The 17,206-nt window shown below is 40.4% G+C and overlaps 3 protein-coding genes across 6 annotated transcripts in view; 1 reads left to right on the top strand and 2 right to left on the bottom strand.

Annotated features, from left to right (window-relative positions):
- Positions 1–6,801, bottom strand: part of LOC106578786 (CSC1-like protein 2) — a 105,226-nt gene extending 98,425 nt beyond the window's left edge. For both annotated transcript variants that reach the window (XM_045702296.1, XM_045702297.1), the window contains exon 1: positions 6,510–6,801. The gene's annotated coding sequence lies outside the window, so the exon portion shown is untranslated. The remainder of the gene's footprint in view (positions 1–6,509) is intronic.
- A 237-nt stretch (positions 6,802–7,038) lies between these two features.
- Positions 7,039–11,998, top strand: mrpl14 (mitochondrial ribosomal protein L14). 2 transcript variants are annotated; one of them, XM_014157948.2, is made up of 3 exons: positions 7,039–7,128; positions 7,364–7,473; positions 11,322–11,998. In XM_014157948.2, exons 2-3 carry the CDS (start codon positions 7,400–7,402, stop codon positions 11,686–11,688), a joined length of 441 nt encoding a protein of 146 aa, XP_014013423.1. In that variant the 5' UTR covers positions 7,039–7,128; positions 7,364–7,399; the 3' UTR covers positions 11,689–11,998. The 2 variants fall into 2 exon arrangements, with proteins under 2 accessions (XP_014013423.1, XP_014013424.1); XM_014157949.2 differs by having other exon boundaries at positions 7,059–7,123.
- A 1,434-nt stretch (positions 11,999–13,432) lies between these two features.
- Positions 13,433–17,206, bottom strand: part of LOC106592837 (calpain-1 catalytic subunit) — a 156,125-nt gene continuing 152,351 nt past the window's right edge. For both annotated transcript variants that reach the window (XM_045702298.1, XM_045702299.1), the window contains one exon: positions 13,433–15,371. In XM_045702298.1, the coding sequence (XP_045558254.1) occupies positions 15,345–15,371 (27 nt within the window). In that variant the 3' untranslated portion in view covers positions 13,433–15,344. The remainder of the gene's footprint in view (positions 15,372–17,206) is intronic.

The raw sequence follows: 17,206 nt of genomic DNA, 5'->3' as shown, positions 1-17,206 counted from the left end.
TTCAATTCCTTTACAATTCCATTCAATTCAGAAAGTAAACCAAATTCCAATTCTAAATGTTCCACAATGAAAAGCATTGCAGAGAATTAGAATTGGAATTTCAGCAACTGAATTTAATTTAAATTGACCCCAACCCTGATTGTCCCTCTACTGGCACCTGCTAGCTGCTAAATTGATGTACCTATATTCACTGAGTATAGAAAACATTAAGAACACCTTCCTAATATTGAGTTTCACCCCCCCCCCTTGTCCCTCAGAACAGACTCAATTTGTCTGGGCATGGACTCTACGAGGTGTCGAAAGCGTCCCACGTGTGAAAAACCCAGCAGCGTTGCAGTTCTTGACACAAATCAGTGCACCTGGCACCTACTACCATACCCCGTTCAAAGGCACTTAAATCTTTTGTCTTGCCCATTCACCCTCTGAAAGGCACACATACACAACCCATCTTTAGCCTGTCTCCTCCCTTTCATCTACACTGATTGAAGTGGATTTAACAGGTGACATTAATAAGGGATTATAGCTTTCAACTGGATTCAACTGGTCAGTCTGTCATGGAAAGAGCAGGCGTTCTTAATGTTTTGTACACTCAGTCTATAATAGGCTAATATCCGGAAGTAATGAACGTCACTCACTATTTACTTATAATCAGGGTTGAGTAGGTTACTTTCTAAATGTAATCCATTAGTCACATACCCCTTTTAACATGACCTACCTAACACCTGTCAGCCAGCTGGAACAGCAATAATGATCTGATTAGGTCATGTTTATATATGACCAAGCAAACTGACTGATATTACGGAACACCTGGCTTCAAAGTGTTTCAAATCATTTCCAATGCTCTAGCTGTGCTTGAAGAAAACAGGCTAAAACAGGGAGAGTCTTAACTTGTACCAATAAACACTCGCTTTTTTTGCTTTCTGTTGCAAAACGTATTTTCTCCGTTGCACCATAATGAATACGGCCCATCTTCACAGCTGTGTCTTCCTACACAATGGAGAATGGAGTCACAGTAAACAAAGCCTTGCAGGCAGCAACAGTACAGCAGTGAGAGGAAACATTGAGAACTGTTTTCTAACAGAGGTCTGGTCTGATATGATCTTCACAGCAGACCTCAAATGTTTTTTTTTTTTTTAAGTCGAACTTTAGCAGTAAACAGCTGTTCCCCAGTCACAGATAAAAGGGGTTGGAAGCTTGTATTTTAACAATATGTTATCTCGAACTTGTCCGATTTAGATAGAGGAAAAGACCCTACAGCCACAGCAAGCCTCATCAAACTTTTGTAAAAGCAAGCAGAACATTGGTAGCTCTCTCTCTCTCAGCCAAAGGGATGGACGTTTGTATGCATTTTACAAGGTGTTATCTCTCATGGTAATAACTAGGGAAGTAACGATTCACCGCGCCGTTCCCAATTCAAATGTTAAGATATGAGTGCATCAGTCCGTGGTTAACAACTGATCCAAATGTAGTATACGTCGGTCAGAAAAATCGATTAATACGGTAAGAATTGTCAGTTCACTAACATGTTTAGCTCATATTACTATCTACCTACTGAAAATACCTCATATTTGACTGATGTGTCCTCTCCTTCAGTGTGGAACTAAGCACCTCTCCTTCAGTGTGGAACTAAGCCCCTCTCCTTCAGTGTGGAACTAAGCACCTCTCCTTCAGTGTGGACCTAAGCCCCTCTCCTTCAGTGTGGAACTAAGCCCCTCTCCTTCAGTGTGGAACTAAGCATCTCTCCTTCAGTGTGGAACTAAGCCCCTCTCCTTCAGTGTGGAACTAAGCCCCTCTCCTTCAGTGTGGAACTAAGCCCCTCTCCTTCAGTGTGGAACTAAGCCCCTCTCCTTCAGTGTGGAACTAAGCACCTCTCCTTCAGTGTGGAACTAAGCTCCACTCCTTCAGTGTGGAACTAAGCACCTCTCCTTCAGTGTGGAACTAAGCGCGTAACTGACCAGGGTTTCCGTTAGGAAAATGTGGCGCCAGACAACGTGACCGGGAGGATTTAAAATTGACCGGCCATTTTGAGAGGATGCGTGCTTCAATTACCAGTTGAGAAATAAAAATAATATATATTTTTTAAATGTTGCACGCAATTGCATTTATAATTGTTGCGCCATGAATGGGCTTATAAAAGCACGTTTTACTCCAGCAGCTGAGAAGGAGAAAGCCCTCTCAAAATAGGCTCTGTATGCTGTGCACATGTGATAGTTACATTGGATAAATAAGATACATGATGATTAATGAAAATACAAAACAGGCCAATTATAATTCTGCAAATTGACCTATAGACCAATAAGCATGAAGGTCAAATGTATTTACATTGATGGAAATGCCAGTCTATGAATAAAAAGCATTATTTTTCATTTAGATATTTTTTCCTTGCAGTAATTTTGCCCGGCAACAGTTTAATTTATTGGCCTTTCAATTATTATAATTATAAAAAAATAAATAAAATGTAATTGGGCAAAAAGCTGTCAATTGCCAGCTAACAGAAACCCTGACAGTCATTGATGAATTAGTCATTTTGCATGCCAAACAACCACAGGCAGCCTAGTCAAACTGTGCACTGCTTCACGTGCTGTCGAAGGAGAGGTAGCAGAAAAAACATTTTGTTCTCGAGATGATAGTTTACGGATTCGACCATATTAATGACCTAAGGCTCGTATTTCTGTGTGTTATTATGTTATAATTAAGTCTATGATTTGATAGAGCAGTCTGACTGAGCGGTGGTAGGCAGCAGCAGGCTCGTAAGCATTCATTCAAACAGCACTTGCGTGTGTTTTGCCAGCAGCTCTTCGCTGTGCTTCAAGCATTGCGCCGTTTATGACTTCAAGCCTATCAACTCCCAAGATTAGGCTGGTGTAACCGATGTGAAATGGCTAGCGTTAATTCAGTATTGTTGTAATTGTCATTATTACAAATAAAATAAAAATAAAAATTGGCAGATTAATCGGTATCAGCTTTTTTTGGTCCTCCAATAATCGGTATCGGCGTTGAAAAACCATAATCGGTCGACCTCTCCTCTATATACATGAGGCAGCAGTCTCTAAAGTGCAGGGTAGAGTACCAGGCTGTAGCCAGCTAGTGATGAGGCTGGAGATAAACAGCATCTATCAGTCTCCATCTGCTAGACGGTAGCAGAGTATGTGAGCGGAGCAGAGTGGAGAAAGGAGTGGAACGTGCCCAATTTGACTGGAGCTTGGAGCGAGTTTCACCAAAGGTTGGAGCGTCGGCCTTCTCGCCCGCTCCAATTTCGCTCCAGTAGCGCTCACCTCACGAGCTCAGGGCATGCCCGGCCCAGCATGCATCTGTAGTCTACTTGTGTGCTGCTATAGCCCCTTGCTTTAGCTACTGTCACAGAGTTCACTAAATATTTTCATAAAGAAACTGATAAAACACACTAGTGAAAAATCAAGGTGACTTACAAAAGATGAGGACCAAGAGCAAGAGAGGGAGTGTGGTGATGTAGTGTCCACAACTAAAGAATCATTGTGGAAGTTGAAAAGACAGGTATCTGAAAGCATGACGGTATACACACTACATGCACATGCTAAAAGAAAGTGGGTAGCTCGCTAATAAGTATGTCACAGTGGCAGTATTTATAAACAAAAAGTGGGATCTCTTAAAAGTTCCGTTCATTTTCATTCTATTATCTATATACACACACAATAGGCCATTATTGATTTGGGCCCAATAGGCAAGGCATATTACCTACATTTTGATAGTTATTTTACCTAAAATCCTTTAGACCTGCCTACAGAAAAATTGAGGAAAAAAAACTACACATCCCAGAGTGGCCCAAAGGGTGTTTAACATCCCCAGTGGCTCTGCAGGCGCTGAAAGGGTGTTTAACATCCCCAGTGGCTCTGCAGGCGCTGAAAGGGTGTTTAACATCCCCAGTGGCTCTGCAGGCGCTGACAGGGTAATCTCCGCTGCTGGCCTGCTCTCCAGGTACCATCGCATGAGCCTGAAGCCACAGACTCTGGTCAAACTCATGTTTCTAAAAATAAATTCAAAAAGGCACAGTAGACGGAGGCTAATAAGGAATTTTTTCATTTTTTCATCACAGTCTATATGTGCAACTTATCAACTAGAATGATTTAATACAACTGTTCACATGCTGAGCACTTAATGTCTCTGCCAGCCTGAAATGGATCACAATATATTTATTTGTAAATCAAATCAAATTGTATTTGTCACATACACATGTTTAGCAGATGTATTTGTGGGTGTAGCACAATGCTTGTAGGCTATACAGCCTTGAAATAATTGAAAAAAATATATATCCTAAATAATTAATTTCCGTTCCTTCTTAGGCTCCCTGTCTGGCTCCTGACCTATTTAGAGTGTTTATATGCTGTTTAATATGACATGTAGCCTATTTAGAGTGTTTATATGCTGTTTAATATGACATGTAGCCTATTTAGAGTGTTAATATACTGTTTAATATGACATGTAGCCTATTTAGAGTGTTAATATACTGTTTAATATGACATGTAGCCTATTTAGAGTGTTAATATACTGTTTAATATCACATGTAGCCTATTTATAGTGTTAATATGCTGTTTAATATGACATGTAGCCTATTTAGAGTGTTAATATACTGTTTAATATGACATGTAGCCTATTTATAGTGTTAATATGCTGTTTAATATGACATGTAGCCTATTTAGAGTGTTTATATGCTGTTTAATGACATGTAGTTTATTTCGAGTGTTTATATGCTGTTTAATATGACATGTAGCCTATTTAGAGTGTTAATATACTGTTTAATATGACATGTAGTCTTTTTAGAGTGTTTATATGCTGTTTAATATGACATGTAGCCTTTTTAGAGTGTTTATATGCTGTTTAATATGACATGTAGCCTATTTAGAGTGTTAATATGCTGTTTAATATGACATGTAGTTTATTTAGAGTGTTTATATGCTGTTTAATATGACATGTAGTTTATTTGAAATGATGAGCGCTTCTTACAGTCACCTTTTCCTCTTGTTTATGAAAATACTTTTCATTGAAATCATATGGTTTGGTTTCAATATTTCAAAACCAAATACTTCAAAACCAAGTCCAGGTAGTCACAAGAATAGATTGTGTTGGTTAAAATGTGATTTTAATAAATGGAGTGTTTTTTTAGCAGAGAGGTTGGAAAGGACCAGGAGCAGTGCGCTCGATTCGCTACATTGAAGTCAAAATGTAGGGGTGTTGGACAAAACAATGTAATCGGAGAGTTGATTATCTCTAACAATGCAGAGTATCAAAGGCAAATGAATGGTACGTTTTCAAAACGCCGCTTTTACCCCACGCTTGTTCTGTCTCTGGCCCAACCCACCGGTTTCTAGGACAAATCAGACGGATTTTCACTCTAGAAATCGTCGGGGAGCTACTCAAATCCAGAGTCATTGCGGATAATAAACTAAATGTCCGTGGACGGGCCGTAGCAAGGAGTTTGGGGAGCCCAGGCCGTCTCATATTCAGCCTCTGTATCGGGGAATTGGCTTCAGAAGCTCTGGTCCTGGGTGTTAGTGAAGGAATGTTCAGCATTAAAAAGCCGCACTAATGCCCTGGACCAGAGGTACACTTCCTGCGGCTACATCTGTTATTGGTTTCACTAGCAAATAGTACTAAAATTATAGTAGCCTTCTCAGCTATTCTCTCCTTCGTTGGCCTGAGAGAGCATTCCCATAGCATGAGTGGGTGACAGCCTGGGTACGGTTTTCCCCTCTCTGTCACTATGGGGACCCTGGCGAAACTGTCACAGGTTGGGCCTCTGCAATGACGAATAAAACGCATTGTTATCAAATAAACATTTTTAATTATTCACATGCTTCGTAAACAACAGGTGTATTCGAACAGTGAAACGCTTACTTAACGGGCCCTTCCCGAACAACGCAGAGAGAAAAAGAAAATAGAGAAATAGAGAAGTAAAACAAGTAGTTAATAATGAAACTAATAATAAATACACACCGAGTAAACGGTAACGGTAGCAGCACAAGACGAAACCAGTGTGTGAACATTGTTCAGTTATAAGAATTAGGCCGTGTTAGCTAGTTATTATCATCACTAATCTGTAGATGAGCCATCTTCCAAACCATTGCCCTATTTCATTTAGGTTATAACGTTACTGTAGCTGCCTTTCTTGGCCATCGATGGCATTGTTAGCTATAACTAAGGACACGTTGATTTAATGTACATTACAATAATCCTGAGCCTGTTTTTGCGTCTTTCTCTGTTTACTCTCTCACTGAGTAACGTTAGTCAACATAAAACACCTCTCACCCATTTTGTCTGTCAGATATTGTAGATAGTTAGCATGGCAAGGCTGGAGATGGTATATCTAGTTACCTCGTTTGGTAACCTAACGTTACCGTGCTATTTCACGAATTTAACTAGTTTAGCTAGACAGTAGCTTGCTAGATTTCTATCAAAAATAAACGTTTTAATAACAGTTTACGATTTAGCTAGGTAGCTACCAAGCTAACTGTGAATGACTGTGATTTATTTACCTGTTATTTGATAGGCAGTGGATTTTCCCAAACCAGTCAAGACAAACGAGCTCCACACACCACGATCCAAACGGCCAAAATCTTCGTATTATATCCAAGTCTTGTATGATTCCCCGGTAGAAAATAAAATATAGTCCCTCCAAAATCATACGCACTCTTTCGATCTTCGTAAAAAAAAAAAAACACGATTAAGCAGTGAGCTTAGTAGCTAACCGCTAGCCAGTTACAAGCACAGCAGCAGCTAACCAAGGCAGAAGAGTTGGATCGGATGAGGCGAGGTGCGTACCCCATTGAAATGAACAGGGCGTACCAAAATCATAGACATAGGACACATAGAACAGATTCGTCACCCAGTGCGTTATTAATGACACATTACAATATATATTTGCTCATGGCCCTTTTTTAAATGAGTGATCAACTAAAATGGGTATCGACTATCATCTATAAAGTATCGACTATGAACTAACAAAAAGCTCTTATCAGAAGATAGAAAATATATAAGAAATGAAGTGCGCGTTTGGTCCACAGCGTTTGGTAATCAGTTGGGTCGCAGTTTGATGACGTTTTGACATTGCTATGGAGCGCTCTTGAAAAAGTTGCTAACTAGCTCGCTTGTAAGGTAGCTGCAATTATTCAATTTTATTTAGCGAAAGTCGGAAACATGTAGCTACATACATAAACATACGACGTGGTAAAGCTTAGACATAGCGAAATTAGTAGCTTTAACTTGAAACTTGCTTTAATAACCCATGTCTGTCGGTTCAGTTGCTAGATAGCTAGCTAGCGATGTTAACTAGCTGACCATTGGCAAAACGATGCATGAATAGCTAGCTAACCTCTTCTCTTCTCACAAGGTCCGACCTCTGAGGTATAATAAGAAGGGTCCATCCATGGCTCTTATTTCAAGATCATGCAGTGGGTTCCTCGCCCAACTGTCATCACTGACGCATCACAAGGCTTTCAGGTGACAATTTGTTTTGATATATAAGTTATCTGCCTTCATTGTGTATACTTGCTTTCCCTGTCGCACACGGTATTGTATTTGCTACCTACACAGATTGTACACCAAATAGTAAAAGTTACAAAAACAAAACTTATGAACGGGAATTTTTATTTAACCTTTTAACTAGGCAAGTCAATTATGAAAATTCTTATTTACAATGCCGGCCTAAAAACACAAATGGCACACAGAACAGATTTACCACTTCCTAGACTTGCTTTCAATGCTAATGAACAATCTATAACTCCATTTTTCTATGTCCGTTTGGTGGGTCACCAAAAAAGTTACATATTCCAGCTTTAATATTAAAAATACGTTCATTACTCAAATATTTCCATTAGCAACTACTGTCATTTACTGTCGTCATGAACGGTATGCACATCTAAAAAAGGTCTAAATAAAGATTTACAAGCAACTAAAAATGCCTATTCTGCACCTCTGATCACTCGCCTCCCAAGGATCCTCGATAGCACTAACCTTAATGCCATGTACAGGTCAGAAGTCTACACCAGCTCAATAAATTGTAGGTCCCGAAAATGATTATTTGTTTCTCTGTTTATTTAGACTTTTTTTGGAAGTACATACCGGCTGTGGCGGCAGTAAATGACGATATTTGCTAATCAAAACTCCATATTTGAATAACGAACGTATTTTGACATTATTAAGCTTGAAAGCTGGTGAATGGCTGATTCCTGGGCTTAAAGGAGATTTGCCCCACCTACGTCCTGCAAGGCCAGATTCTGTTTGGCGTAGCCCTTGATCATGACTCAGTTCCATTACATCCCCAACAAAAAACAATCTTGGTAGACCGAAAGTCGTCTGTTCTTTCAACCAATCGATTGCTCAAATTTTTTAAACGTGTATTTTTACATATATAGAAATACCCTATGTGTTTTAATAAAATCAACTATATGCACTGAGCTTGTCTGATGCTTTAAGCTTATGGTTTGATGCCTCGAGGGCGCCAGAGATCCAGACCCAACTATTCTCCTCCCACTCCTGCTGGCTTTCGCAGATTCTGCCATTACTCTCATGAAGTGGCTGGTAATAGGCTACACGAGGAGTCGGCGACCTTCCTCCTCATATGGAATGCCAATTTCTTACCATTCCTACCGATCTGCATGCCAGTTATGGTTCACATATGCACATTTGTGAAACCGTTTCATTTACTTTATAATGATGTCTTCATATGTCAAAATCATTGTCATGTGGTTAATCAAAATTCTATTGCCAACTATGTAAACATAGCTGACATAAAGCCAACAAATAAAAACATTGCAGCCTGCAGGTAGAAAATATCCAGATTTATAAAAAAAAAAAAAAAAACTATAAATCACATTGGCTACACATGGCCTGTCTGCAATGAACTTGAAACATTGTATCAACTATTAACTTGGGTCTGGCCCAAAGCTTGCACTAGCGAACTTGCGTAAGGGATAAGAAGCAGTGCTTGATTTGGGCAGGAGCTCACCGGAGCTGAGTACTGCCACCTCACATTCTACTGCCTGAGCATCTGTCCATCTTATAGAATATTAGCTCAAAAGTATTGTGGAGCTCCTGCACCTAAATATAAACAGTACCAGCACCCAAAATAAGTACTGGAACCTATATCAGTCCAAGTCAAGCTCTGATAAGAAGCCTATTTTATGTTTCCACTGGATCAGAGCATGACATTGTTCCCTTTCACGCTGAGTGGTTATCCAAAGGGAGAGGGCTGGAAAGATTTTTCAAATACATTGAGGAACTATTGTCATTCTCAATGGATGTAAAAACAGACTTTGTTTACTTGAGGTGAAGAAAACAACATTACTTTGAGAAGCTCCACAGTTCATTAGTGGTGGGGCGTTAAGCCAAACAGAAATACTATCAGATCCCCAAATGTGCACATTTATACGCCTACATTTGCCTGCTGGCCAGGGAGCCTAGGACTACTTCTATGCGTACGCGTCCTTGCACAACATTGACAGGAGCGCGCCAAACAAAAGACAATGACTAAATTGACAGAACTCGTAAATGGAATTAAATAAACCAAAACTTGTTTCTCACAAGTATAGCATAGGTTGTGCACTCTGCAAACCATTGTGTTCACTCCCACAATGAGAACAGGAAGACTGGAATCATATTGAATGCATTCAAATAAGACTGTAACAAACATTTTAGATTAGGAATGAAGGGTAAATGTTCTACTGGTGAAATGTCATGGGGAATTGATATCCACTAACAATCAAACGCAAACAATTCACACAATGAAGTTATGAAACAATGAATGTACATAAATTGGCGGGAGAGAAGTGTATTCTGGAGAGGAAAAGTGCATTGTGCATCTGGGCGCACGGTCAATCCGATGTCAGCATTGGACGTGCAGTATTTACGGTGATACGGCCTCAGCAGAAATCAGGGTATTCATACTTATTGTGCTTCACGGAGCAGTGCAGAGCTGTTGTCAAGGAAGTGAGTTTGTGTTTATACAGGATGTACCGCCCCCACCTACCGCCAACCAATCATGTCAATGCGGAGCTATACAGAACCCCCCCCCGCATCGTTACATTTGGGAGGCTCATGGCAATGTGGTACTGAGCTGGATTTGGCCTCTGGAGTTTCCTCAATTGAGTCACACCCTCAATATTGAGCCTCCAAACACATTTTTTGAATAAATCATAAATTGTCTTGTAGTCTATGCCTCTGCAATGGATTAGTTGCATTTACATTTAAGTCATTTAGCAGACGCTCTTATCCAGAGCGACTTACAAAATGGTGCATTCACCTTATGATATCCAGTGGAACAACCACTTTACAATAGTGCATCTAAATCTTTTAAGGGGGGGGGTTATTTGTGTTATTTCAGAGTTTTGATGTCTTCACTATTATTCTACAATGTAGAAAATAGTAAAAATTAAGAAAAACCCTGGAATGAGTGTGTGTCCAAACTTGACTGGTACTATACAGTGGGGGAAAAAATTATTTCATCCCCTGCTGATTTTGTACGTTTGCCCACTTACAAAGAAATGATCTTCCCTGGGTTAAATCCAGAAGACACATTTCAGTTGAATACATTGTTGGACAATTGACTAGGTATCCCCCTGTCCAGTAACGCCCAGTAATGGATACCAAAAATCTTTGTACACCAGATCATGTGATACAACCAATCTGTAGCTATGTATCTGCTAGTTGCCTGATGTCCAGTCATCTGTTATGAAAGGCCAAACATTTTTCTCTGTGCACGAGGTTACATGACGTGCACAATCAGTCTTATTGTATTTGAATTATGGGGTGATTCCTAACACGGTTCTAACCGGCCCTCCGCCCAGTACCCTGCCCTGAACTTTAGTCACTGTCACGAGACAGCTACCACCCGGTTACTCTACCCTGCACCTTAGAGGCTGCTGCCCTGTGTACATAGTAACGGAACACTGGTCCCTTTGAGTAACGGAACGCTGGTTCCTTGAATGTTTCCATACTGTTTTAGCCACTTTATATGTATATAGTGTATTCTAGTCAAGGCTCATCCTATTCAACTATTGCTGTATATATATACTATTCCTCATATGTAGTGCTACATACATATTCTACCATGTACTGTCCATTTACAGTCTATACATACACACATATTTAGACTCTGGACTCTGACGTTGCTCGTCCTAACATTTCTATATTCCATTATTTAACTTGTTAGTTGCTACTGTTAGAGCTAGGAACCAAGCATTTTGCTACGCCCACATTAAAATCTGCTAAACATGTGTATGTGATTTCAATGACTTGTGGTCTTGGCCATAGTGACTATATTCTTATGATATATTCTCTCTCTCTCGTAGTGTGTCAGCAGCCGCCGCAGCCATCCAGAAGATGACCAGGGTACGTGTAGTTGACAACAGTCCACTGGGTAATACCCCGTGGCACCGCTCCCCTAGAGTCATCCACGTGTACACCAAGAATGGAGTGGGCAAGGTGGGCGACCGCGTTCTACTGGCCATCAAGGGAGGGAAGAAAAAAGCTCTTATCGTTGGCCACAAGATGCCCGGAGAGCGGATGAACCCGCGTTTTGACTCCAACAATGTTGTCCTGATTGAAGACAATGGTAACCCTACGGGAACTAGAATTAAGGTTCCACTACCGACACACTTGCGCAAAATGGAAGGAGACTATTCCAAACTGTTAGCCATCGCTAGCAGGTTTGTGTAGTACTGTAACAGCAGGTCCTTCGTTAATAGTTGTGATGACAGCTGTCATGTCCTCATACAGGATCAAGCCTATGGGGGTGATTCCTAACACATTTTCACGTAGTCTCCCATTGAAATCAACGTATAACTAAGTGAACATTTTTTACTTTAACTCGGCTGTGTGCCCCTATGTTAGCCAACGGAAATCTCTCCACATGTTATTGGTAATGAAACCATGTTATGGCCTGTTGTCAATGTAATCAGACCCTTTTTCTCCACGAAGTCTCATGTCATTTATGTTGTTTTGATAAATAAAATTGACATCATTCAAATGAGCATCTTTTTATTATTCCTCGGTGTACTTCTTGGGCCGGTTTCCCGGACACAGATGAGCGTTGTCCTGGACAATAAAACAAGTTCAATGGAGAATCTTAATTTTAATCTTCCACAGTATGTAGTCCAAGACTATGCCTTTTTTTTTTGGTGTCCAGGAAAATGTCCAACTCAAGGATCTAGTTGAAATATGCTCATCACAGCCTACTGTTCATTCTAACAGGTGGCACTAAGAATTATTTCTCCCCTCTGCATGTTATGTAATTACAGTAGTTAACTTTTTGTTCCCAAATGAATGCCGGTTATTTTAATACCTTTTTGTATCCTTTCTTGAGGACATTTCCGCTACATGCAACATTCAGATATAAATGTTAGAACAAGCAAGGCACATTCAGATAGAAATATGTTGTAGAACGAGCAAGGCACATTCATATAGAAATATGTTGTGTAGAATGAGCAAGGCACTACATGGAACATTCATATAGAAATATGTTGTGTAGAATGAGCAAGGCACTACATGGAACATTCAGATAGAAATATGTTGTGTATAATGGGCAAGGCACTACATGGAACATTCCGATAGAAATATGTGTAGAACGAACAAGGCTTTGACATATAGAATAAAGATTCATGGCACCTATTTGCTTGGGGACCAGACGGTGAATTTGATTCTGGAAAATGGACCTCTCGGGTCCTTCACAAGCCAGAATGTTGAAGAAAATCATATTTGAACTTACTCTGCCAATTTGTCCGTGGTGTTGGTCCTTCAGTTGCTTGAATTTTGAGACGTCTCCAAAATAGTCTAGTTTACCCCATTTGTTAGAGCGCCGGTACTGCAGTTAATGTCTATCACCTGGCGCACAACCATGTAAACACCTGCAAGACTTTGGTTAGTGTTCATGGTTTGCGTGCGTGCACTTCCGTCTTGTGCACTTGCCTTTGGTCATGAGCACTGCACGTCTTGGTTGCCACCAGGCTGCGTTTAGACAAGCAGCCCAATTCAGAGTTTCTTTTTTTTCTCTTCACTAATTGTTCTTTTGACCAATCAGATCAGCTCTGAAATGGGATCAAATGTAATGAATCAAAAGACTGATTAGTTTCACCTTCAGGACCAGTTTTATATCTAGGTCAAATATGTTCATTTCTACTGTGTGTGTGAACTTGATGAAAGCCATGCCTCTTATGTCAACAGTTTCAAAGACCATAAAGTAAAGTGTTCACTCCCAGGAGTTAACGTGAACATGTATTAAAGGCACACCCTACATTCACAATCACTAGCTTTTGCAGACAGGATTGACACAATCAGAACTTTTCAAACAGCAGCATGTAGATATTAGATGCAATCAGAAAGCATTGGGATAAATCAAGTGATCTTATTTACTCATTTGAAATGCGTTGTAAAATGTAAAGTATAAGGAGAGGCATCTTGTTAGTACAGTAGACATTGATGGATTTAATTATGTTGAACTTTTTCCTCGCACTGCTTCCTTTGATCTTATAGATCATTCATATAGACAACTCAAATACATTTGAATGAAAATTAGATTATCCATCCCTTTAATCCAATCCAGTCAAATACATTTGAATGAAAATTACATTATCCATCCCTTTAATCCAATCCACTCAAATACATTTTACCCAATGAAAATTAGATTAACCATCCCTTTAATCCAGTCCACTCAAATACATTTTACCCAATGAAAATGAAATTAACCATCCCTTTAATCCAATCCACTCAAATACATTTTAATGAAAATTTGATTATCCATCCCATTAATCCAATCCACTCAAATACATTTTACCCAATGAAAATTAGATTAACCATCCCTTTAATCTGCATTGTAATCCAATCCACGTGGTCTCAGTCTGTAAAATATTATCCAATATGAGATGTTTTAAACCCATAAAAACTATGATTTGTTACTTGTCAGTTATACTTTTGTTCAGTTTAATAACTAAAATACTGTATTTACTCATATACAGTAACATTCTACAACTGCAGTACCACGATCACCACACTGAGACTCTTCAATACTTCCACCTAGTGGGCATAGTCAAATAATGTCCTCAAATATCAGCTGTGGTTAAAAAAATCTAATGTTTGTGGGAATAAGTCAAATTATATTACCCAGAACACTGCCATAATCAAGATACTTCCTTCATATCTCACAAAATAATAAACCTAAAAATCTACGATATATCTTTGACAACGTTGTTGACAGAACCTCGGTGAGAGAGTGATCCAGATCCACTATCTGTAAATATTCCCATGACACCCCACTAACCCCACGGTGGGTCAAACAGGTGATGAAACAGTTCACGTGCACTAAACAGCAAAAGACAAACAGACCTGATCCTCTTCAGTTCAACTAATGTGATTTAAAACGTGTATCCATACAGCCATACTTCGTGATGCTTCGTGCTCTGACCCATGCTGTTCACAGACAGCTCTAGTAGGGCCGGGACGATACCAGTATGGCTCATTAGTGTCGTGCATCCCACTTTGTTTACAGACAGATCTACAATTCCACAGTGAATAAAATAACAATTCTAACATTTTGCATAGGTAACCCCGTAGCATTGCATGGCTAGTAGGACCCTCACTGCTATATGGGGTTAGCTGAGGTGGGGTGGGTGAGGGGGCTTGGTGTAGTGTAGTTGGCAGGCTGAGAGGGGGTGGGTCAGGGGGCTTGGTGTAGTGTAGTTGGCAGGCTGAGGTGGGGTGGGTGAGGGGGCTTGGTGTAGTGTAGTTGGCAGGCTGAGAGGGGGTGGGTCAGGGGGCTTGCTGTAGTGTAGTTGGCAGGCTGAGGGGGGTGGGTCAGGGTGTGCTGTAGTGTAGTTGGCAGGCTAAGGGGGGTGGGTCAGGGTGTGCTGTAGTGTAGTTGGCAGGCTGAGAGGGGGTGGGTCAGGGTGTGCTGTAGTGTAGTTGGCAGGCTGAGGGGGGGTGGGTCAGGGTGTGCTGTAGTGTAGTTGGCAGGCTGAGGGGGGGTGGGTCAGGGTGTGCTGTAGTGTAGTTGTCAGGGTGTGCTGTAGTGTAGTTGGCAGGAGTAACTGATTCACACTATAGGGCCAAACTGAGCTGAACTGAACAGGGCTGGTTATTCTTTCACCATAGTAGCTGGAACCGTGCTGGAAAGGACAATGGAGAAATAAAATATCTGAGTCAGTACAGTACAGGTCAGCACTATAGTTCAGATCAGGCAGAGGAAGATAAAGGCTAGGAAGGTACGCATGGTTTCAGGTTGAAGAGGCTACAGTAGATTTATATGAGCCCAGTGAAGAGGCACTTTGCAGGGCACGTTGGCTGTTCAGTCTGTCCCTCTCCTGGGAGAAAACTGGTCCTCTTCAACCACACATGGTCATATAAAGCCACTGAATACGTACAGGAAGAAGAGAGAGAGAAAGAGGCCGATGGACAGAGAGGAGAGAGAGATGGATAGAGAGGAAAGAAAGAGATGGACAGAGAGGAAAGAAAGAGATGGACAGAGAGGAAAGAAAGATGGACAGAGGCGTGAAAGAGAGAGACCGATGGACAGAGAAGAGAGAAAGAGAGAGGCCAACGGACAAAGAGGAGAGAAAGAGAGAGACCGGTGGACAGAGAGAAAGAGAGAGTCCGGTGGACAGAGAGGAGAGAAAGAGAGAGACCGGTGGACAGAGAGAAAGAGAGAGTCCGGTGGACAGAGAGGAGAGAAAGAGAGAGACCGGTGGACAGAGATGAGAGAAAGGAAGAGATGGACAGAGATGAGAGAAAGGGAGAGATGGACAGAGATGAAATTTAGGAAGAGATGGACAGAGAGGAGAGAAGTTAGACACGAGACCACAGGCTGCTAAAATGCATGGCTGTTTGTTGAAAATGTAGAGAATGATCCAGGACCCAACTCAGATATATTTTATGTTTTGTTTTCCCCCATATATTTTTGTGGATTTCTTTTTTATATACAGCTCTGGAAAAAATTAAGAGACCACTGCAAAACTATCAGTTTCTGTGGTTTTACTATGTTTAGGTCTGTGTTTGGGTAAAATTAACATTTTAGTTTTATTCTATAAACTACTAACAACGTTTCTCCCAAATTGCAAATAAAAATATTGTCATTTAGTGCATTTATTTGCTGAAAATGACAACTGGTCAAAATAACAAAAAATATGCATTGTTGTCAGACCTCGAATAATGCAAAGAAAATAAGTTCATATTCATTTTTAAACAACACAATACTAATGTTTAAACTTAGGAAGAGTTCAGAAATATATAATATAGTCAATATTTAGTGGAATAACCCTGATTTTCAATCACAACTTTCATGTGTCTTGGCATGCTCTCCACCAGTCTTTCACATTGATGTTGGGTAACTCCTGGCGCAAAAATTCAAGCAGCTCGGCTTTGTTTTATGGCTTGTGACCATCCATCGTCCTTGATCACATTCCAGAGGTTTTCAATGGGGTTCAGGTCTGGAGATTGGGCTGACCATAACAGGGTCTTGATCTGGTGGTCCTCCATCCACACCTTGATTGACCTGGCTGTGTGGCATAGAGCATTGTCCTGCTGGAAAAACCAATCCTCAGAGTTGGGGAACATTGTCAGAGCAGAATTTCACAGTGGGTGTGAGACCTGGAGAGGCCTACAACCCACAGTGTCTCGAACCCACTGTGAAATTTGGTGAAGGATCGGTGATGATCTGGGGATGCTTCAGCAAGGCTGGAATCAGGCAGATTTGTCTTTGTGAAGGACACACGAATCAGGCCACGTACGAGGTTGTCCTGGATTTGTCTCAGGGTTATTCCCCCAAATATTGATTTCTGAACTCTTCCTAAGTTTAAACATTAGTATTGTGTTGTTTAAAAATGAATATGAACTTATTTTCTCTGCATTATTCGAGGTCTGACGACACTTTTTGTTGTTGTTTTGACCAGTTGCCATTTTCTGCAAATAAATGCACTAAATGACAATATTTTTACTTGGAATTTGGGAGAAACGTTGTCAGTAGTTTATAGAATAAAACAAAAATGTTAATTTTACCCCAAAACATACCTATAAATAGTAAAACCAGAGAAACTGATAATTTTGCAAGGGTCTCTTAATTCTTTCCAGAGCTGTATACACACAGTGCTTTCGGAAAGTATTCAGACCGTTTGACTTTTTCCACATTTTGTTACATTACAGACTTATTCTAAAATGGATTAAATAAATAAAAATCCTCAGCAATCTACAC

This window comes from Salmo salar, chromosome ssa19, assembly GCF_905237065.1.
Source record: "Salmo salar chromosome ssa19, Ssal_v3.1, whole genome shotgun sequence".
NCBI lineage: Eukaryota > Metazoa > Chordata > Actinopteri > Salmoniformes > Salmonidae > Salmo > Salmo salar.
The sequence above is the reverse complement of the archived record's forward strand: the minus strand, read 5'-3'. Positions and strand labels throughout refer to the sequence as shown.

Excerpts from the sequence above, each read along its gene's own strand:
- mrpl14 (XM_014157948.2), top strand. The coding sequence starts at position 7,400 with ATGGCTCTTATTTCAAGATCATGCAGTGGGTTCCTCGCCCAACTGTCA. Across the intron at positions 7,474-11,321 it reads ACGCATCACAAGGCTTTCAG|TGTGTCAGCAGCCGCCGCAG; the intron begins GTGACAATTTGT and ends TCTCTCTCGTAG.